General features: G+C 35.2%; 1 protein-coding gene across 6 annotated transcripts in view; it reads right to left on the bottom strand.

The window, feature by feature from the left end:
• The window catches only part of LOC149424534 (uncharacterized), a 44378-nt gene extending 19691 nt beyond the window's left edge, over positions 1–24687 (bottom strand). For 4 of the 6 annotated variants that reach the window (XR_016305794.1, XR_016305793.1, XM_089651672.1 and 1 more), the window contains exons 1-10: positions 24533–24687; positions 20081–20516; positions 18898–19064; positions 13776–13850; positions 12884–13066; positions 10197–10391; positions 8490–8592; positions 6228–6436; positions 4074–4163; positions 2722–2856 (exon numbers count right to left, since the gene is read on the bottom strand). Coding sequence is in view for 4 of the 6 variants with exons in the window: in XM_089651672.1 (XP_089507798.1) it covers positions 2722–2856; positions 4074–4163; positions 6228–6436; positions 8490–8592; positions 10197–10391; positions 12884–13066; positions 13776–13850; positions 18898–19064; positions 20081–20516; positions 24533–24595 (1656 nt within the window). In the remaining 2 variants the exon portion in view is untranslated. The other 2 variants (XM_089651671.1, XM_089651670.1) reach the window with 2 other exon arrangements.
• Positions 24688–24993: the final 306 nt, after the last annotated feature.

The following is a 24993-nucleotide window of genomic DNA, read 5'->3' on the forward strand; positions in this document are numbered from 1 at the left end:
CTTTTTCGAGGTCCATATGGCACCTTCGTCATGAATGGGTTAAGGTGTCACACTACAGTGGTATCTCGACATACGAGTTTAATTCGTCCCGCAACCTTGCTCGTATCTTGAATTACTCGTATATCGATGCAGATTTCCCCATACAAAACAATTAGACTACCATTAATCCGTTCCAACCCCAAAAATGTCACCCCAGTTATTTTTGTTACGTGGTTTTGAATAATAAAAACGGATTTATAAATGACAAATATTTATTATACAAAAACAAAAAAGAGAATGTAAATAAATAAATTAGATATCCTTACTGGTCTTTGCCTTGTTCGCTACATTTTTCTCACTTTCACCTGTAGGCCGTTTAGAAAAAAACATGTCCAAGGAGGTTTGTTTCTTCCTCGCTATCAGAATGTTCCGGAAATGAGTTAGGCAAGTGTCATTAAAAAGATCAGATGCACGACCTGTTGCAACTTTTTCTGGGTGTTTCTTTTCCACGAACTGTGAAACTCTCTCCCACATTCCTCGTATCTCGAATTTCGCTCGTAACTCAAAGCAAAAAATCACTCGCTCGCCGGCTCGTATCTCGAAAAACTCGTGTGTTGGGGCACTCGTATGTCGAGGTACCACTGTACTCCATAATCTTCCTCTCTACGGCAGGAGGATCAGATCAATTGGGGAACTTCCGCAGAATATCAATTCTTTGTATGGAATCTGTCACCTTCACAGCTGACAGCCGCGTAATCACGATGCTCCGTAAATTGATCTATAAACAGATCAATACGAGCAGGATACGGCAGGAGAGGGAGTTGCATAATTTTCATTGTCGCCAAGCCCACACTTATACATCATCTGTCAGGTCTGTATGGGATTGTATGGCAAGCGATACGGTGTTATAAAAAACACTTTGATGCATATAGCGTAATTTATCACCACCCTAAAGCTAAATTATAAAGTAAATACTGAAGAAAACACACAATAAACTACACGCTTTTGGCAGGCATATTGAAAGATGACGCAAGTAGTAACTTCATTATTGTTTAAAAATGGTTACTCTTTGCAAAACAAAAAGCAAGAGGTCTTCTCTTCTCATTGTTTATTTTGTTGCCAGTCCATTAAGATTTATATAAGTAAGATACAAACATTTTTTACGATGCACAATCCCATGAAAAGAAAGTATGTTTTGAATGTGCCTATCGGACACATCGGCGTTTAAAGGGTACAAATTTTTCGTGGCCGATAGGCACTTCCGGCACTTAAAGAGCTAAAATACAACAGGCACTGGTTTAACCTGTCGAAGTGTCCGATAGGCACTTCCGGAACTTAAAGAGCTAAAATACAACAGGCACTGGTTTAACCTGTCGAAGTGTCCGATAGGCACTTCCGGAACTTAAAGAGCTAAAATACAACAGGCACTGGTTTAACCTGTCGAAGTGTCCGATAGGCACTTCCGGCACTTAAAGAGCTAAAATACAACAGGCACTGGTTTAACCTGTCGAAGTGTCCGATAGGCACTTCCGGCACTTAAAGAGCTAAAATACAACAGGCACTGGTTTAACCTGTCGAAGGACCGAGAATAAAATATTCTGCCACATTCAAGTGTTATTAGCCCAAACTATGCTAATTTAGTTTTTCATTTGTTTTTAGAAGCATTAAGGTCAAAATTCTATTCTATTATATTCTAACGAGGATAATATTATGATGCTAGCATATTCTCCAGAGACCCATCGACAGTCCACTGGTTAAGTGATAATATGAGTCCCGGTTGTTTTGTACCAGATAAAACAGCGACTCATTTTTAGTTTAAAAAGTAGTTTTAAATAAGCAAACATTCCCGGTTTACGAATAACCTAAAAATAAATTCCTACCACCATCATTAAAAGCGGAGGTTATTTCTTGAAGGACTTAGCTGAGGGATTTCATTTCTTCATTCAAGTACCAAGATACACAAACATAATATTATTATTTTAGGTAATTTCAAACCTGACTCAAGAAATCGATTTAATCTTATTCTCTGTTTTCCAGGGATATCACCAATTCCTTATTCATTTACTTTATAAATTTATAATAATATCTACTCTACATATTGAATCAAAACAAATAAAACTGCCACCAACACTTAATGTACAATTTATTATTATTCTAAACAACAACAAAAATATATAGGATATCAAGAAAAAGTTGTATCTTTCTCAAGACAATAATGTGATAATGAAACAAGCAATAAATGCAAAGCCACTGAGTTCAGTGAACAGATAATCCCTAGAAGTGTGATCTATACCGATTTGAAATAAAACTATTGTCGTCAACATACTACATAAGACCTTTTGACACTGAGGCCTTAGACTGTTCAAGAAATGATATTGACATTTGAAAAGATTTGTTTTTTATTTGATGATTTGAAAATAGATATAACTTGGGAAACACTTCTATAGGTTTATCTCATCAGTGATTTAATTAGTAGTAAACTAATACGGCAACCAGATAAAACAGAATAGTGACAAAAACAGCATATGATAAAATAATAGGTTAGGTTAGGCTATTTTAGCTTAGGAGGTGTTAGGCTAGGTTAGATTTGTTTGTTCTTTTTCTTCACTTTTCTTCAATTTTCTGTTTTATCATGGAACCAATTAATACACATAATATCCAAGGAAGTAGACGTGAACTAAAAAATGGCTCATGCACACACCACGTCTACACGGATACCTGAATAATATTCCCTGTACGAACATTGGAGTTGTTGGTGGGAATGACGGTGAGGTGCGGCCCGTTGGGGGCGGAAGTAATGTTAATGGTCTGGGTCCCCTGCTGGCCGTTGGAGGAGTCCCCAATGGAGACCGTTGCCTGCTGCCCCGGGGCCACCGCCTGTCCAGTGGTAAGTAAGGACTCAAATGGGGGCTAATATGAATGTGTTAACTAACTCTTTCTATCACAAAGTACTAATTTTACAGCTTTGCTTCAGTTTCTGAATGAATTGCGAGTGAAACAGAATGCTGAACGTAATGCGAACAACAAAACTACATTCTGCACAATAGCCAACTTTTCACATACACTTTAGAACACGTACCTCAATCCACTTTCTAAACCGCAGAAATGGCCCACGTCGGACTGTGCTCCAAACTGTTACGCTAATTTGGGTTCAAATCACCACACTTCAAAGTGTCGATCGACTGTCCTGTGCATAGAACTTATGTGTAAAAAGATTTTTAAGAGATCGGAGCGATGTTTAGAGTGAAGTGTGCAACAAACTATATACATATATATATATATGAATATAAATATCAAGTCAAACTATGGCGTCACATGTACGTTTCAGAGAGAGCAATAGAATGGAGTGTGGTGTTTCCAGCGCTCCAAAATGTACTTGTAAAGTTCGCTAATGGGAAGCTTAGCCTCAGACGGGGGCATATTGTGTCATATTACACCTATAGCCCTTTGATGTCAACATGTGTGTTTTCAAAATTTTCGTTAAAAGTTAGAGTGGAGTCTTTGCACCGAAATCTCAGCAACGCTGGGTGTAAAAAATAACACAGAAGGATTTTATAAAACAAGGTCAGTTGTATCATCTACAAAGTACATACCTGAAGCGTGATTGTAGTAGGGTTCTGCCCCCCCCCTGCTTGCTGGTTTCCCCCCCCACCTCCTCCACCCTGTGAATCCACCGCAGCCAACCACACCGTGTTAATTCACAATCAAAAAGCATTTAACATATAACCCTTGAACTCTTGTATGAACCACAATCATGATAACTAACATCAATCAAGTTAGGTAGGTACTAGAAACTTTGGCATTTAGTTAAAAGGGGTTCCACTACACACAGCCAAGCAAATGAGAAGATGTTAGTGAAGATAACATACAGGTTAAATGATGAGAGATTAGTCGTATGAAGGTTTAGTTATTAAGTATGTAGTGATAAATGGAGAAACGTTAGTCAAACACACATTAACCTTCGCAAAACATTAATGCAGCATTCATAATGCAAATATTATTAACGTAAAATGTATGTACGAGTCTCGTGAAACAAGGACTTAAATGGGGAAAGCATTGAATGTGCAATCTCTGATAATGTGGTTCTATCTCACCTGAAGATTTGCAAGAGAAGACAGCTGTATCTGTTGTATTTGTCCTGATGGGGTGATAACATTGGCAACTTGCGGCTGCTGCGGCTGCATCTGAGAAAAAAGAAAGAAATGTTATTGTTAACTGAAACACTAAAATCAATTATTGTTCAGATGCCTAAAACCATGTTTAAATTTTGACAATATAGTTTATAACAATTAACTGTTTGGATTAATGAGCCAGTATATTAAACTAACCAGTTCGTTAATTAACTAACTTCTGAAATGAAAGCCCTTGAATTTTAGTGGTAGGTACACAATTCAAAGGGTATTTGAAATCAAGCTAATTTAATAATGGTAGCAAATGCCAAGTACGAATGATTTGATTTTCGCTGAGCAACTTAACCACTGTGCTTTTTTAAAATTTTCAGTCAATTCAAGTGAACGTCAGAACATATTGTTGCTTCAACTAATCAGATTGTTTAATTCTATTTTGTGTGTTTCTCGGCCACAGTATTTTGATTGGAAAATAAAAACACAAAAAATAAGTTTTCAATAAAATATCATTCATTTCATAAGGTTTTACATCTTCGTTTCTTGCAGATTATGCAGATGAAATTTCGCAAACTGGAGGTTTGGGTTATGTCCGAGGCAGACTGAGAAGAGATAATACGATGAATATAATTATGTGTTTGAAAGACACATAATTATATAATAATTGTTATACACGTAGGTTGGGTACATAGTTATGCAAAGTGTAAATGTCGTATAAAATAAATGTTCTTTTGAATTTGGACAGTTTGACATATTCTTTTGCAGTTGTCTGTAATTTCTGATGAATCATTTTATTTTTCGAAATCAGTTGATGTCATTAAAAAAAAGATAATTTTAAGAAACATTATGTGGCTGACCACTTCTCAAAGGTTTTAGAAAAATGGCTCGATATAAAACATTTTTTCTTTGATTATTACTATTTTTATTATTTGTATTGTACCTAAAAAAAAATAGCAGATTCTTTTAGGTACAGTACAATACATTCATTAAATGAATTTTGTAGGATTTCCAAATAAATATTACAGAGTAACTCCGCATTCCTAATTCCTAGTAGGTAATTACTACAAGTAATTAATTAGTACTTCGCAAAATGAGTTTTTTTTTTAAACTCTCTCGGAATAATATATTATTAATTTTATTGCTATTATTTTGTAATGTATATTCACTAAATAAATAAATAAAAGACAAAGTTTATTTATTTGAATTAAGTTTGTTTATTCTTAACACCAAGTACTATATAAATACCCCAGAAGAGAGACAATACTGCTTATTTCTGACTTTCCCATACATTCTGATGGCAGTATGCTACAGAGCCAGTTCTGCGGGTTGGTTTTCTTTCATACATTTTAATGGCATTTTATGTGAAATATTTTCTTTATTTTACGTTAATAAACTAATTTTGACCGGTCAGTGGTTGAGTGGGCATAGCGCTTGGGTCTCACCCGAGCGTCGCGTGTTCGATTCCTCGGCTGGCTAAGTCCTCCATCACAACACAAGCAACATTTTCGGCTTTCTGTGGTGGTAGTAGGAGATTTTCAAACATTGTTGGGTTATTCGTAACCTGGGAATGTTTGTCTTTCTTTAAAAGTAAAAAAATAAAAGTAAAATGTAAATTGAAAATTAAAAATATATTTGAATATTACGTAACTTACATACGAACTGCATGTTTTGCTGTGTGGGACATTATTATATTGTTTTTTATCAATGTCCACTTGAGCGATTGGCTGTATATATATTTACCATATTATCTAATATGGTAAATGGTGCTGACTAAACATGAATTGCTTACTGCGGTTTAAAGCCAGGGAATCCATTTAGATTTTGCGGTTTATCCCATATTTTTAGGTTCTATAAAATTAGCACATCATGACAAGTGATCCCTTAAAACTTTTTGCAAATTTGCCATAATATGCCAAAGATCACTCAAGTGGATATTGATCACCGCCACCAAGTGCTATATAAATTCAATTATTTGCCGCCATTATCTGGAAGAAATATCAACATACTACACTAGCACCTCTAGCAACCAGTGTTGGGTAAATACTGCCAATATTTTACTGTAGTTGGGCATATTATTTTTATTCAAGGTTTTTGATATAATTTAACTCTTTCGAAAAATAATACCTGTGTGAGCTGCGGCAGTATCTGCATCTGTGACTGCAGGATCTGGTGCTGCGGCTGCTGCTGGAAGGCGTGCAGCGGGAAGTGCACTGTCTGATAGACGGTCTGGCCGCCGGGTGCCGACACTGGCACCTGTACCGGCACCGACGCCTGCTGCAGGAGCTGCAGCTGTTGGGGCACGCCCCCCCCACCACGAAGGGCTACGCTCTGGCCTGTGGAGGGAAAATTAATTAGTCATTGAATTTCATAACATATTTAAATATTTATAAGAGTAAAATCTTGAGTAATAGGTAAATATTATGAGAAACAAATAAGGCGATCTTTAGAAAAGCCTTATCGATTTTAATTTTTTTAAATTCAACAAATATTATGCTGCAACAACAGAAGAAATAATAATTATTACTATCAATAACCTTCTCTCAATATCGGAATGTGTATTATTAAACAATGTAATTTCAATTATTGTAATACGTGTATTCACTAAAAAAACTCAAACGGCAATGCCAAAATTCAAGAACTTTGCATGAATATAAAATTTTCAAATTAAATATGATTGTTTAAAAACATTGCGAAAAAGGAAAAGTTGAACATATCAACAAACTTCATTTTTCTTGATTAGTTAGCTCCTCTTGTGATCGCCTGCTAAAATAAGTTGAAGAAAAATTTATAAGAGCTACCTCTGCATCTGTGAAATTTCATAGGTCCAATAGTGTTTTATGTACAAAGTTACCTTTTGTAATAAAATTATCCTCTAAGTTAGTATGTATGCGCACAATTTTATCATCAGTAAATACCAAATACAGGGAAAGCAATATTGAATTAGAATGAAAAATTGAGTTTTCATTGTTTACAAAATAAATTTTTATAAAAATAAAAGAAATAATAGAAGAACCCACCTTGCATGGTACTAATTTGCATTTGTTTTTGTTGTTCATTTTTTTGTTCCATTTTCACGGTCTCTGACGTAGTGGAACTACTCTGAGTGACATTTAAACTAGTGCCGGTTATGGAGAATGAAGATGCCTGGTTAGAGAGACCGTTGGGGAAGGAGAACGTCCCCTGCGAAGAGATGGGATTACTCGTTGGGACGGTGATGTTCCCCGAGGGAAAGGAGATGGTGGACTGCCCGTTGCCATTGTTAGTCACCGGGTTCATACCCAGGCTGGACAGGGGGATGGTGATGTTCGTACCGGGGATGGTTATGGTCACCTGGGAGGGATCAACAGCTGTTGTTACCAGACCACCAAGCGGGAAATGATTAGGGAATAAGCAAGGATCAAAGAAAAAGAAAATAATATTAGTGATTATGAACAGTAAATGAAAGCATGCATGTATGAAAGGTGCATAAATTGTATTATGTATTTAGAAAAGAAATTTGAATGGAGGTTACGCACATCAATGGCTTTTGACTTTCTTCAAGCTAAGGGCAAAGATTGAAAACCTGCAAAAACTCCCTTTTAATAAGAACTTTTATTTTTTCCATCCCTTGGAAACTGAAATAAAACCAATTTTTGAAATGAGAAATTCAAGATATTTGGAGTGTCATACCAGATATCTTCAAAACATCCATCAAATATTTGATGGATAGCATCAGCTGTCATATTTAAAAGGCCACTTTTTTCAACCATTCTAAATGTTTCCCACAAAATACTCTTGGTATTTCATCATTATGGAATTATTTTATAATTTCAAGAAAGAAAAGACATAAGCTAATGATACATGAATATGTAATACAGTTATTATCATTCCTAGTCCTCTAGCAAGAAAAAGTCACCAACCACCACTGGCTATGCATCAAACAGTCATCAAGTGAAGAAATCCAGATTTGCAATCCCCAGTGCCCAATGCTGATAGAGTGATAGGAATATAATGCATAACTCCAAACATTCTTTAAAAAAATCATCTGTATATATTGCTTTTTTCTATTTTGAAATCTCAAAATCCATCAGGCCTGAAGAACCCTGATGATGCAGTCTGACGAATTTCCAAAGACTTAAGATAGACCATACAGAAAAAACAAATCAAGATAAACAGATTAATTATTCATGGGAAACGAAAAATGATAAAAAAACACAAACTAAGCGAGATTTTTTACGAAAATATAATGATTACCACAGAAGCAGAAATGAAACCAAAACAAAAATATGTGGATAAAAAAATGGAGCAGCAAATGATGTCATAAGTATTAGAGGAATAACAGCGTCCTTCCTTATTTTTGTTAAAGATGGATTATATTGTTTATCAGAGTATTTGTTGTAAAATTACCAGAGGGGAGGTGAACAAGGCTCTGTAATAGTCCTTGTGGTAAAACGTTTGGAGCCCTTATCAACTGCCCTCCCACCATACCAACATTGCCCATTTGCACATTCTGAAACAAAGAAAAAGGATTAAAAAATCACCAATAAAGTAATTCATAAGTACAAATTTGATACTTTACAATTAGAAAAATTTGTCTATTAGAAAAGTCACAACCTATTTTTAAGGTATTATGCCACTTTCCACTTCCTCATTCTCTAGCCAACGTTTTGGACAGCATCACAGTGTCCATCATATCACTGCAAATGTGAAGATTTTTGCGCGCTTCAATCCCCTTAGGGCCGGTATTTCAGTATAATTACTTAAATTAATATTACGATTTTCGGTGTTTAGTTTTGGTGTAGCCATCAAGTACCACATACCAAGAACTATTAAGTTTGGCCCCGTCAACTCTATTGATAAATGGGGTTTTTGTGGATTACAATTGTAGCCCTAATTAGGCGTGTCCGATTTTGGGTTTACACAGAACAAATCCAAAGTAATGGTCGGTTTCAATTAGGTGCTCATCAAAAAAAAACTCAAGTCATATCCTAAAAATACACAATGTTCAACAGAAAAAGTCGAATGAAAATTATCAGAATTATCATTGCACGATAAATCCTGTCTTGAAATAACCTTGTAAGCCCATCTCTTCCACTAATTACGACAACTAGAGTATCATTCAATCTACATACTTGTGCTATCTATATGTTGTCATCAATGTCAATTTAAATAAGAAACTAGATCAAGTACATTGAAATAAGTACATATTATAATAGTATATTGGTTGAATGATAAGTGAACTGCATAGTCAAGAAATAAAATATGAACCCAGTACACTGCAGTAGAGACCTAACCATCACGCCCTTCTGCAGGGGTAGGCAGAGAGGAAGGACTGCCACACAACTCCGTCTCAGAACCTACTCCTTGCTTCATTCACATTCACACATCGTCTCATATAATATATACATATATACTCTTCTGGTACACCAACCACTTATTACTATACACTATACACTTGAAGAGTATTTTATTATACACTTGAAGAATAACAAAAATACAATAAAAGTTAACAAAAGCGGTAATAACATAAGCCAAATATATAAAAATTACGATATGTTCTATTAATTTATATTATTTTTATTCCATTTGCACTTTTAAAACTGGTTTATTTATTTTTCTCTTTTCTTATATTATGTGCATTTATGAAAAATTATATGTACCATGTATTAAGTTCATTTTATTGGTTATTTATTTTTTGTTTTGAAAATAAAAACCTTCTGCAGTAAATCGTGTAAAATATGTATAATGTAAAAGCACATCAGGGCGTTTAAATGAATAGATATATAAATTGAGAAACCCTCAAGGTAATTGAATGATTATGTTGTTTAGAAGCACCAGGTATGTCATCAAAATGACAATTCAACACACCTCCAAAAGGTGATATAAAGCCATGAAAAGTGATGAAACAGAAACTAGGTTAAATAGGTTACATAGGTAACTATTAAACCTAGTTTTTGTTTCATCATTTTTAGTGACTCTATATCACTTTTTAAAGGTGTGTTGAATTTTCATTTTGATCATGGAACCGCAATATTTTTTCATTATTTAGAGCGACTATGTATAAAGTAAAAATAGTTAGAATGGTAGGTACAACTAGAGGAAGAATAAAATTACCTGGTTCATGTTGGCAGGGATGAATAAGGCCTCCTGCCCGTCCACGGTGACGGACTGCATGCCCTGAATGCCCTGCATGCCCTGCATGCCCTGGATGCTCTGCATGCCCTGCATGCCCTGGACACCCTGTCCCACCTGCACACTCTGCATGCCCTGGCCACCCTGCACCACACAGGGGCCGTACATTCCTCCCTGCTAAAGTTTAAAAAAAACAATATCAATACATAATATTAACCCATTATGATGAAAGACATATTTGGTCCCTTTGCTAGAAATACAAATAACTATGCATACATATAAACATGCATGAATATTTACAGCTAAATCTGCATGCGAAAGAAAGAAGACGATGAGTAAAAAATTTTGAGTTTATTTGATTATACGCAAAGTGGCTCCTGAATTAGACATTTTGCGAGAAAAAATATTCAATAAAAATTTTGAATAATTAAAGCAATGTTACAAGCTTTAAAAAATATTTCAAGGATTTTTTTTTAGTGTGTACATTCCTTTAGATAAATTCGATTTATCTCCTTCTCACAGATTTTTTACTAATTTAAAATCACATAGTAATCGACTAACAGTATAATATGGTAATCAGAATAATGAAAATTGCACTCCTAAGATAAATAATGTTTTCACACATTTTGAGAACATTGAAGATTTCCTGTCACCTCAGGACCATTCCGGTACATTGGAAAAATATTACTTTATTCCTAAAAGCAAAGACCAAGCCACACGAGTCTAGTATTTCAAGCTATTGCTAGTAACCTAGAAAACTAGTAACTCTAGCTGTCTGTAAACTGAACTAGCTTTGTTTTTAACCTAGTAAGCTAATAAAAAAGCTAGTACCCTAGAGTCTCAAGACAGGACAGAAAGATCACCATCAAAGTTACTCTCCTGGCTTTGTTTTTAGCTTTGTGTGGTCAGCGAAGCTAGTACATGATCGGCTGGTGCACGGTGACGAAGTTCTGTTTTTTCTTACACACAATATGCTCCTCTGTAAAAATGCCGAAACTAAGTAACGAGGTTAATTTAAAGTTGGTAAAATTGTATTGTGATGAGGAATGTCTGTGGAACGCTAGTATTCAGTCTTATAAGCAAGCCTATGAGTAATTCATCACTACAAAAAAATTGTGTTGAATTACTGATAATCTGGCAATGAACAACAATTAATGACAACTTGACAATTTCCGAAACAACTACGTCAGTCTTGTGTTTCTTCTACGAAAGCTGTTCATTATTACTAATGGACGGATAAGTGGTTACCCTAGTCACTGCAATGATACTAGCTACTTAAAATTTCACCGTGGAAACCGCTGTAGCTTGTACCAAGCCCGGTAGGTAAGCCAGGATCTTGCCAGGATAGGATACCGGTATAGTATGTTATGAAGCAGTTTTAATAATAAATATAAATATTATAATTGTTATTTACTCACAGTAATATAATAAACGCTGCTCTATATCTCAGAACAGAAATCTTCTAGTGAGGCGGGTTACTTACTTGTTTGTATATGATAATGTTATTTCAATGAACGCCCGGGTTGGGGGCAATTTAAAAGTAAAATCTGCATCAGTTAAGTACTAGATAATTATTTCTTAACTAATTAATTAATTAATCAGTGCATGGGTAGGGTAACACTGCAGGAACGAGTCGAGCGGGTTCCGTTTCCGGAGGGGTCTGGGATTTTCGTTGTCACGGGCAAGGCAACGGATTTAGCACAGTCAACTAGGTTAAGAATTGATGAGACGAATGTCTTAATTCGGCGGGATCGCGGTGTTAAAGTTCTCTTATGTGAGATGTGGTTATTCAACTTAGAATATGTTGGTATTTGTGACATAAGTAGTGGCATGATGAAACGCACATAATCGAGAATGAAAAGTGACCGTTATTGATTTCATCGGTTGTTTATCCGCAGCAATTGGATAAAGCCGTTGTTTTTCCATATTGGTGAAAAGTAAATTACGATTTCTTTGTCACCCAATCACTGCGAAGCCACTCGCATTCACTCCGCCGGAAGGCAGCAAGTATTACCCGTGTCTTCAGAACCCCTCATCCCACTGATGAAAGCATGGCTTGGACCATGCCACGCTATCCAGCGAAGATAAAAACCGTTCCCTGATGGTTTTCTCCGTTACAACGAAGGCGTACGTAATCAGTGATTTATAGAATACGTTAGCTACCAAAACGGTCCACTGGTGAGTCATCTAATAACCCATTGTATTCTATGATCTACTGTAACTTTACTACCTTTGATAACAATATATGTTCTAACTGATTCAATATGAATCCATTGTTTTCTTTACATTCTTATAAGTACAATTTACCTAACTATGCTCATGCTCTGGGAATTCTGTTTCATGCCCTGCTTTTCACGGACATAATCTGGCAAGGAATTGCATATTTTGGCGCACAGTGAAACACTGTAAAGTCCGTGGAAAGGCTCATTATACCTTGAGGAATATACTCTTTACTATAAACCCATTTTACATTTGCACCCAAATATGATTTGATTTGAATCTACCTTATCAAGTAGCTTGCTATCCTGGATTCAAATAATATTGTATATTGTGGCTCGGGCATATAGGACTAAGGCAATAAAAAGTAAGACAAGGAGACACATTATAATATTATCTTAAAAATATTTATTTTTGACTTATGGTTCAACACTGAATGTATTTTCATTTACCTGCAAGAGCTGTGGGTGTATTTGTAGAATTTGAGGCTGTCCCTGGAACATCTGTTGCTGCTGCTGCTTGTTATTCTGAGGGTTCCCACCAGGGGTCTGGGGTCCCCCCTGAGGGCCCTGCGGGGCCTCCGAGAGCCCCACGCCCCCGGGGAACATCTGCTGCAACTGTTGGAGGGTCACCACCTGTAATAGCAAATTTCATATTCAATAAAATTAATACTTGCTCCGCTAGAAATTAATGGCATTGCGATTACTGAGAAATTTATATTCCTGCATGCATGTGGAAAGCATCAAACTAAGTTACTAACCAGCATGTTGTTTCTCTGCAGGTTTAGGCAGATAGTAGAGAACACTACACACTTCTGTCTTGGCATATATCAGTACGGACTCTGCTCCATTTGCAAACATAAACCACATACAAGTCCCCTCCACTCAGATGGAAGAACTTGTACGCAATTTCCTTTTGCAGGTCGAGTAGAGTCCGTACAGATCCCGCTCCGCCGGTGGTGGAAAACGCGCTTTTTCGCAAACACAAATAATACTCGCCAAGTCTCGTTAGAAATTATTTTTCAATCTATGTTTGTATCTTTTGATGGAAGAAAATCAGTTATGGCTGCAGACCATTAAATAATTGACATGAATATCATAAACTAACTCGTGAAAAGCAGTTAGACCACAGAAGAGTCCTAAAGTAGCTTCCAACTTATTTACAGAGATCGACGGTTTCCTCACATTTCGGTTATTAGGCAAATCATGAGGTCAAAGCTCATTATTTGTACTATCATGGCCTATAACCTTCATTTTTTTCTTTGTCGATGAGATTTAACATTTTAAATCTTTGGTCGATTTAAGTATTTCGTAGCATTATTAACAAGACAAAAATATAACAAACCTGAGGCTGTTGTGGCTGAGGTGCCACAGTTTGCACTTGGGCTAAACTGGCAATGGCTGCATTCAATTCATTACCCTGAAATAATAATACAATTCAAACAATGGCTGTTAACACTAATAATACAATGGCTGTTAACAATGATAATACAATTCAAACAATGGCTGTTAAATTGCTTGGAGCACTTTTACCAAATTGTAAATTTCAATAATAAAGAAATTTACAATTTGGTAAAAGTGCTCCAAGCAATTTTTTAATGGAGTTATCAGAATTTTTTATCTGTTAATTAATTACTTGTGCAAGGAACACAGATAATGTTTAATTTTGAACTTGAAAAATAACAGAAATAGATTGCTTTCAAAAGTAAAATTAAAAAAAATAATATAATGGTTATTCGCCAAATTAATTAACTGTGTTTTTATGTAACTCAATTTACAAATATTATTACCATAAAAGTTATCCAACCCACAAGAAATAATATTAGGGAGCAATCTATTTGCAGAGTGATTACATTTTTAATTAGGTACATACCTATGTTAATTCAAAAGGTAAGGGCGTATTGCAGGAAAATCTTTAAGGACGGGTTGTTTCACAGAATTTGAACAATTCATCAAATTTCACATTCGATTTTGAAGTTGTGGAGGTTCTATTCAAGTTCTGTTATTATTTCAGTTTTTTTTTAAATAACTGGCCAATAATTATATAATAACTGAAATAATAATAGAACTTGAATAGAACCTTCACAGAACTTGAAAATTAACTATGAAATTTGATGAATTTTTCAAATTCTGTGAAACAACCCGTCCTAAGTTCTTAACAATAAGATTGGCTGTTGGCTTTGACATTCATTTAAAATTTAATTTAAAGAAAAAGCTAAAGAAAAAAACATACTTCAGAAAATAGCTTTCTATTCCAAATAGCTCTTAAGGCGAATATAAACGCCAAACATATTTGGGTTTCTACCCCTTCCAACAGAATATAAAATGTGCACATTTTTTGGTCTTATCTGCACGAGACAAGTAATTGCAGTAGCCGCGTACTATGTACTTGCAATACGTAGGAAGCGCCCGACCAGGCCTCCCCGTTCGCCAATGCTTCCGTATACCTACTAATACCTTTTTAACTGGTGGACGATTACTATCAATCTTATTTTGACAACAGCGGCAGAGCTATGACTGCCGGATGGACTCAAACTGTGGGGATATTAGTGATTAATATAATAATTACGTTTAATAATAACTGTATATTTTTTTATTTGTATGCATTATTAATATGCAATTTAATCGATAGTCCTGATCTTCTTCAACGCCTATTATTCCATGTTTCCAATCGCAACAGCAGACAGTCGCTTACTTTTAATCTCCCTCATTGTAAGACAAATTCCAAACAAAACTCATTTATCTACAGATCCACACACTTTTTTACCTTAAATTATAACCATATTGACATATTTAACTCGACTATACGCGACATAAAACAAAAACTCAATAGTCAACAAAACTCAAACTAGAAGTTCAATTCCTATATATTCCCGTCCTTTGCCTCTTAATCCTTATCCTATATTTCCCCCTCCTCCCCCCCACCCTCCTTTATTTTAATATTTTTAATATTTCCTAACTAAACAAGAAATTAATTTAAGAGAACATCTCTATGCCATTGTACACCATTGTAACACCATTAACTATTCATCAGTGGAAAGTTCATAATTGGCATAATTGATAATATTATTATTGTATCATTATATAATTAAAGATTTGCTGTCAACTTTTCCAAATAAATAAATAAATAAAAAATATTTGTTAATAATACGTTACATTGAAATGTCACTTATATATATTATTTAAAAAAAAAAAACACTTTTATCAAATTTATGTTGCTAATATATTTTTTAAATTCAATTTACAAATAATTTTTGAAGAACAATCAAATTACCAAACAAATATCCAGTATTAGAAATTATTAAGGAACAATTCTTAAGTTCTTTTTTGTAAAAATAGTGCATGAGTATATAATTCTACATGCATGTTAATTGTAGCAACTATTAAATATATAATGTAATATCAACTTGTGATAGTACTCCCTCTCTAATCACGATAATTTCTCAACTAGGGAGGTATTATTACCACTAATTAGAACATATTAGCTTTACATACAGGGTGTATCGGCAAGTACCCGACAAACTTTAACCAGCTATTCCTCAGCACATTTGGAGTAAAAAATGTTATGGGCGCTTTGCTGTCCGGTAACATTTTTTTTCCATTAAAAACAAAAAATAAATAAAAAATCCACACTCCGTCACTGTCATTTGCATTGTTTCTCGCGTTCAACAGCTGTTATTAGCAAGTGTGTCAAAAAGTGTCCTCGCTCTTTCGTACACACTAAATAATAATAGTTAAAGATGAGACGAATGGTGCCGTGCCATTTCGTTGTGATTGTAAAAGCGCGCTAACGTAGGTACGTGCGTACATTATTCAACGAAACTCGAACAAAATATTGCGAGATGGGTTTTCAAACTTTGACAAAGGATAAAACATTGGTGACATGTGGTGAAAATATGAATAATAATTTTTTTATTAAAAAAAAATGTTACCGGACAGCAAAGCGCCCATAACATTTTTTACTCCAAATGTGCTAAGGAATAGCTGGTAAAAGTTTGTCGGGTACGTGCCGATACACCCTGTATATTTAAAAAAAATTTACTTATACCTGCTTTTATTATAATGTTAAAAAATTGGAAAAACAAAAAATACTTATACTGTGAATTTATGTAGCATATTCATAAACCTGAAATTTCTCAAATGATACAACATTCTCAATATCAATAGAGTTGAAATCAGGAACAATTGTTGATGACACATCGTCTGTAATTATGCCATTTTGTAACTCCATTGATGATGATTGCGTTATAGGCGTAACTTCTACAACATCACACGGATCTGGTATTTTTTCTGAATATGTTAATTTACGCTTTGTTGGAGGTTGAGAGAGTGTTTTTTTTAGTTTGTCATTGATTGCATCGACTATAAAAGGAGGATTTCTAATTGGCATATTCCTGTTATTTCTTGGATCAATAATTTCAGGAAGTAAGCAATGTAAATAAAATCGGACCAATTTGGGTTCCATTTTTGTTTTCCAGAAATTGTCGTCTTTATAAATGTATTCAGCTTTTAAAGGATATTTTCGTCCACTCCATACAACAAATAAACAGACATTTTTTTCCGTAATGTGAAGTTGCCCTTGAACCTGAAAATACCAATCATGATTTGTATTTATGCACATACTTCCATCTTTGTTTGTCCTCCAAAAAGTAACTTTCTTCTCTTGAATAGCTCTTTCTAAGCCAAGTTTGAAGGACGTTAAAGGACATTTTACTTCTACTAGCATATCGCCGCTAAGACCGTCCGGAGAAGCTCCTAAAAATGGAAATTCCTTGTCAATAAATAGCCCACACGGTCGAATTTCAATATCGTGTTCAACGCTAGCCTGATGTAAAGCTTCTTTCTCATATTTTCTTCCGTGACTTATTGAAGATACATGAGAGATATTGACTTTGTACAGCAACGATTTTACAAGAGCTGCACAGCTTATATTGTCTCTTCTACGTACAACTTTTCCAAATGAAGATGCTGTGATCATTTTACGCAGCAAACTCCATCCATTCACTGCAGTTACTCTGTAAAATTGTTTCCCGTTCTATTCTATTCCTATCTTTTTGTTTTTCTCTCAACTCATCCAAAAGTATTTCTTTCTCCGCCTCGAAAATAGATTCAGGAATATCTGGTTTTATGCAGAACTCTCCATACTCAGCATCTTTTCGATTCATGTGTCGCTGAATTCGATTTTTCTTCCGAAAATATCGCAAAGTAAGACGACATTTCGCTAGTCTGTTTTCTTCTGATTTTTTTAGTCTGCCTCCAGGAGTTTTCCCTAAAAGCTGTTTATGTAATGTATACAGTGGTTTTCGAGAGTTGTGGGATACAACCGCTGCATAGCATCGCCCTTGATAAGATTGCTTATTGGAATAATTTATCCTTTTTCCACCTACAAATTTGGCTATTATTCCGTTAAACCTCTCTACAACATTGCTATCTACATCGTGAATCATGGGATACTTGTATTTCGTTTTATTCCCCATCTTCAATAAATTATGGACCTGTAAAAACGCATTATTAGTCAACATAAATGCAAACGGAAAGCATTTTTTCCGTAAGAAGTAAGTCATTAATTTTGTTAAATAATGAATAAAACTACACATTCAAAAGTATTTCGATATAAAAAAGTATAATATTTTGGTAATGAATAATAACAATATCACACAAAACTCCCTCACCGTTTGAGAACTAATAATACTCGTAACCAAAATAATGCCGACAAGAAAAAACCGTCGAAAAAACTGTCAAAGACCGACTTCCGTTCCGTGCCACGTTCCGCGGACTTCTGTACAGATCCTTGAAAGTTTTTCGTCTTATATCACCACGAATAGAGGCGACAATTGCTTGACCAGCGGAGTCTGGATATATTTGACGTAAGCGCCAAAGCGAGTTTTATTTATTTGTTGAATATTTTTATATGTATGAAAAAAAGTTAGTCAATAATAATTATAAAAAATAATCTTAGCCATAAAACGGTATTTTTTTAAAGGTGTTTCTTATATGAGTTCTTAGTTACCTCAAGAAAAAACAAAATTATCAGTGGTTTACGTTTATATTTTTTGTAACGCAACGAATAATTTCATTTTAATTCCGATCTATAATAAAGAAAGAAAAAGGTTCAATTTATGCATAGTATATATTTTTTGGTATTCATAATGTATACAGATTCGTAGCAAAGATTAATCTAAATAGTGATTTAGCATTTACCTTCCTCTTAACTAGTTAGTTCATATAATGCTCACCATTCTGTTCGTATATTAATGAAATTGTTAGGTACTGACAAACAAAGGCCAGAACATACATATATACACCAAATAGCTCTTAACTAGTTAGTTTGCATAATGGTCACCATTCTGTTGTATATTAATATAATTCGGAAGGGAGAAGCCTTGTCCACCAAGGAAATTGGAGTGGGGGTCACGATTCTAGGCTGAGGAACCGACTCAAGAAGAAATATATTATTATGTACTTACGGTTAGTCCCTGTTGCTGCAATTGGTGTACAAGAGCAGCACTGATAACGCGGACTTGCTGATGCTGCTGCGGTGGGCCGACCTGCTGAATCTGTTGCAGCTGGGGAAGCTGGGAGAGCTGCACCACTTGCGGAGAGAGCTGGACTGCTTGGACGCCGCCATCGTTACCTGCAAAACAATGCGATAGTACTAGTAACAATACAACATTATTAGCTTAATGGCTTCAAACCAATGTGATTGACACGATTCAGTTCATCCAGACTGATAGCCAACTTCTGATAGCACCAGAAGAACAAGTGTTAGTAAAAGTGGTTGGCATTATTCAGAATCAAAGTGGTCGGGATTATAGGACGTCTCCCATGTGCTATGTAAGTGAATAATTCATTTATTAAGTGAATCATTCAAAAAAGAGAAAGCGTAATAAAACACCGATAAATATTAATAAAAATTCAAATTAATTTACGATCTTGAGAGTGTATCTTTTGAAAATAATTTGCAAACAGAATATTTGTTGTGCGCAGCAAATCTCAATATCAATTGCGACTGGCTTGGTTATTGCATTAGTTGCTGGTGCATCATAAGTTTTGAAAATACATACGGCAGAGCCATATTTTATAGTTCCGTCTAAATAGGGGATGGTAAGGTGATGGCATTATACGCCTACACGGGCTTCCCCTATTAACTTTTGTTGTCCGAGCCATTTGAATAATCATCCGCTATATTCAGGTATTAAAGCGGTTACAACTACAGCCTTCTCAAGTAAAAGTATATAGAAGTATTACTGTGACCATTGCCACATATCGAACCAATCAAAATTCATATTTTTAGATATCAGGAAAGATATCAAAATAAGTAGATATCGACTAGATATAAATTTGGCAAAATTGGACTAAAATAACAAGTATAAAGGAATAAAACACTGGAAACCTTAAAATTGAAGGTTTCAAATGTTAGAACGGGATTAAAAATATGAAATCTTTGTCAGTACTTTAAAATCACTACTTTAGCCATACACTAATAACACAACAAGGACTTCAATTCAATCGTGTTGGAAATAACATTTATAACAATTACATAATAATAACGGATCTTTTTTCATGGAACACTCAGCTGCTGGTTCAAGTAAAACCTCATTAAAGTCATTATCGTCACATTCATAAAAATTGTTTGAAAAAAAAACTCACCAGTAATAGTGTAATGTATCGTCTCTTTCTGCTCTGGTGAAGAATTTGAATCTGAGAGTTGCTGCTGTTGTTGCTGTTGTTGCTGTACTTGTTGTTGTGCTTGTTGCTGGGCTTGTTGTTGTGCTTGTTGCTGGGCCTGTTGCTGCGCTTGCTGCTGCACTTGCTGATGTGCTTGTTGCTGGGCTTGTTGTTGCTGGACTTGTTGTTGCTGAGCTTGTTGTTGCTGGGCTTGTTGTTGCTGGGCTTGTTGTTGCTGGGCCTGTTGTTGCTGGGCTTGTTGTTGCTGGGCTTGTTGTTGCTGAGCCTGTTGCTGTTGTTGTGTTTGTTGTGCCTGCTGTTGCTGAGCACCTGCGGGCGCCATTTGTGCGGCACTTGGTCCAATTTTGCTGCAAGTGGCGGCTAAAAGCGCCAAAGGAGAGGGAGTCACCTGAGATTCCTACAACAGAAATAAATACTATTGGTACCTAAACTATAAGATATAGAAACAAAGTAAAATTAAATCATTTAAGTACATTATAATATACGGTAAAGTTGCCTTACTCCGCCTACAGCTAAATATGCCCAAATTATTGAATTGGTTATTAAAATAATGGGTGCGTATTTAGATTGATGCGGAACATTTTGCAAATGTCACTTCATACTAACAAAATCCAACATGGCAGCAGAAGATCTTTAGGAACTTTGAATAAAAATGGACCTTAATGCATCTTTTACCATATCCCACAACGTAAATGGTTGATTCTTGTGGTAATTAAATTGAAACAAAGTGTAATTTAAACAATAAGCAGACTAAGGAAACTTTACTAAAAATAATAGTAATGAGACTATCCAGATTTTCATATAATTGTTATTATTTAATGTCAACAAAGCACAAATTGCACAACAGCTGATAGTAACAGTATCGTAGTCAATAAGCAGGCACTTAACATACATTTTTAAGCCTGCAAAAACTTTATTGAAGTATATTTACTATTCATTTTTTATTGGAACCCAACCTAAAAACTCTGTCAAATATGTTTATTTTATAACTAATAAAAAAATGTAAGCATCCAAAAAGAAATCATATAAGTAGGTACGTAATCTCGTTTTTAAAATAACAGCAATTGAATGAGTCTTCGTAACACTTTCCCCTGAAGTCTACTGAAAATTTTACGACAATTTTATCAATTTTATTATTAGTGTTGTTTTGACAGCTACTACGAAAACGCTATAAACATTATAAGACAATATTTATTGAGCATGTAAAAATAATAAACATCTAAATAGGAATATCAGGGGATATTTAGATTTTACGAGATCTCACGCTTTCCATCATTTCACTGAAAAAACTTATTTCGAGAATAAACACTAAACTTCAAACTTCACTTTTCAAATTTCTTTGAATCACAAAACTCCTTAAAAGTATTGCCATAATCAGCATGTATCCAATATAAAAGCTGATAAATACTTTCTCATTAAAATTCGGTGCTTGCCTACGTATCATATTGTCACGCGAACTAATTATTTCATGAAAATCGATATTTTAGGTGATGTTGAAGTAATATAAAATGATCTTTTTATGATGTTGAGTTTTCAAAGAAACTAATTAAAATCATTTATTTATAAAATCGTTTCATCGGTGAGAGAAAGAAATTTGTAGGAGATATATTTATATCCTCTCTATATTATATTGCACACCTCAGCAATGTTGTATTTAATTGTATGATTTCCTTGATATAGGTATGTTAACTAATAAGTTAAGGGTGTAATTTCTAATTTGCATTTGTTAGTGTCCATCCTTCCGTGGGTTAGTAGGGTTGGGGTGCTTCCACCCTCCGGTGGGGGGTTTGGTTTAAATTTGACTGATGGCCCCGCCCCTACAGACTTGGAGTAGTGCGGGCCATCATCGCAAGCAATCGAGGGCGGATCTACCAGCGCAAGGGTTGGGAGGACTGCCCACCACCCACCACCCACCGCCCCTCGCGCTTCTTCCGGGTCAATCGATTTTACAATTTGTCAGATGGGGTTTACTATGCGTTCCTCTTGACTTCTTTGTTCGGAATTTTCAGTTAGAACTCTGAACCAAAGTAATAACTGAACAATAATAGACAGCAGTTTTCCGTTTTGAGTAAATAATGTAGGTAGGTATATCTACATTACTAAAATAAAGCCTAGTAAGCAAAATTTACAGAGAGAGTCCTTTCACTGAGAGGTGACTTTCACAATAACTGCGCTACACAAATTATCCAATTATTATTTTTATCTTTTAAAAAGAAAGACAAGCATTCCCGGGTTACGAATAACCTGACAATATTTTAAAATCTTCTACTACCACCACAGTAAGCGGAAAATGTTGCTTGTGTTGTGACGGAGGACTTAGCCAGCCGAGGAATTGAACACACTACGCCTGGGTCAAATTATTATGCTTACTTTTCCTTTATACATTTTGTGTGCTGTCAACTTCAGAATATTACCTATTATTAATTATTACGATCGTGGAAGTTAATGATTTTAGAAAAGATTGTGAAAAAATATAACAGATAACGTTAGGTAACAAAAAAGCATACCTATTTAATATCTCTAAATCCTAAATCTATGCGTAGTGAGTTTTTCCTAAGAAATTCTGCAGAAAATGAAATGGTTTCGAGTTTGATGGAATATACATACCTATATATACCTACTATTTCAAAAAATGACATCATTATTTAGGTGGGTAGGAGCCAAACCATAATATTTATAATATCCCATCTTCCATCTAATTGGCAGTTTGCCTTTACCAGGAACCTCCTTAACACCTCTTTCCTCTTTACCACTCTCCTCCCCTTTTCGGATGTAAACAATAAATCTAGTTCCGCCCCTGAAATCTACCTCCTCCAGTCCCCTCCTGAGGGTTTTTGGCGGGAAAACTTCCATCCCTTCTCCTATTTAAAATACCGCCCATGTGATTAGTTTTTCCTTATTTTGAAAATTATGGAACCTACCTACTGCTGTTTTTGTTCAATTTATCGTAATAAATAAGGTAATGAACTCCATCGTATCAGAGAAACCAACGCCATTATTTATTTAGGAGTCATTTTTGTAGTAATGATGTGGGTAGGTACCCGTGTAACAAAATAACATTATTTATTGATAATGAAACTATCGTGTGTTGTAAGAATATTCCCTTGAACGCCCACAAGTAGGGGCACGTGTCATAGTTCCACTGTCCCACATTCAGATCTGCCCGACACGCCTATCTGAAGGGCGGGGGAAGGGGGAGGCGGTCTGACCAGAGGGCGGGAAATTTCAAATTTCAAAACTAGTTCTATAAAGTTCTAACATGCATCAGCAAACTTCTTGCAGTTTGACCAATTGCTTAATTTCGGGGTTTTGTTCCCCTCAATATAGGCCTATTGTTTAGGTGGGTACCAAGCTTACTAGGTACTTAATCCTGCCTGTTTTGTGTTTTACAAACAGAAAAAGGGGCAAGTACTTACTTTTACAATAGAAATATGCGAGGGGTTTGAGTTTTAGTTTCATATTTTTGAATTCATGAAATATTATGGATGATATTGACAATAATAGCATATTGAGAATATACTTAGCTATTTAAATTTTGGCTAAGAAAGTTTTGTAAATTGTTTATTAGGAGGAACTTCTACAGACATGTAAAAAAATAATACGATTTACATAATGTAGCTAGTACGTATGTTGCATATTGACTTGTTATAATACATTATCTTATGTAGTAGGTACCTTGGTATTTTTTTCAGTAGAACTTAACAATTTCATTGTTTAGCGTTTATCCAATAAATTGTATCTACAAAAGTGTACAAAGAAACACATTTCGCAGTGGCCTTCTTAATAGATTTACCAAAGAATAGATTTACATACTAATAAATGTATAAGTAAATAAAAAATAAATTCAAATATCTTTCACATTTCAGTTGTTCCGTGACATACCAACTGTATTATATTTGTTTGAAGAAAACATCGACTGTACGAAATGCAAATTCACAACACAAGTAAAATTAGCTTCAATATTCATAAATGTACTATTCAATAAAAATGTTATTAAGTTTAAATATTCAATAAATATCTTGTATACTTACATCAAATTCTGGGTTGAAGATATTGTCAAAAATAAAAATAAAAATCACAGAAGTGAAAGAATGTGCATCTGCAATGTAAAAGCCACGGATCTCGGCAAAATGAGTCTTATGTAAAACGTAATCGATAAGTAGGACAGAGGCAAAAAGGATCTCGTCGTGATCCTCGCCTTAGAAATGAGGTGTTCGTATTATAAACACATGAATCACTTAGTAAAGATTCGTTTGGCTGGAAAGGGAGTAGGGAGTAGTCAATGTCCCCCAGCGCGTACCTCCCGCGCGTCACAAGCCGTGCCCCGAAGGCCCGTTACTCTTTCGCCCCGCCTCCCCCTTGCGTAAACACAGCACAGATAACACAAGCTAAATCCAGATTGTGGACACTTACTTTTACGTTTTTTTCCAATTTAATATACTCAGATTCGATTTGTAAAGAGTCAGACGACATCATTTACACTACAAACACTGTGGACTATCTATTTTCTTTGTTCAACATAATTTCACAGCACAGACACTCGAGACGGCTCACACGGCAGAATGCGTTTTCGGACGCGTGGAGAACGGAACTGGCACGAAGCGCGCCTTCGGCAATGTTCGGCTAAATTACTCCGCCGCTCTATTTTGCCTAAAAACCATGCAAAAACCCAAAAACTCAAAAATCTAAATATGCAAAGTTTTTAATAAAGCATTTTTACATCTAACTGCATTATTTTAAATAAAATAATCATGTTTTTTAAAATGCTCGGGACTACTTGTCAAGGCCGGTAATATTTTAAGGCCGAACAATAAAATACGTAGGATCGTTGTCTGGTCGGTGTATCTGCTATTGGTAGGAGGCAGCTGTGAACC

The sequence above is a fragment of the Hesperophylax consimilis genome, chromosome 4, assembly GCF_061612785.1.
Source record: "Hesperophylax consimilis isolate HC1 chromosome 4, BYU_Hcon_1.0, whole genome shotgun sequence".
Taxonomy (NCBI): Eukaryota; Metazoa; Arthropoda; class Insecta; order Trichoptera; family Limnephilidae; genus Hesperophylax; species Hesperophylax consimilis.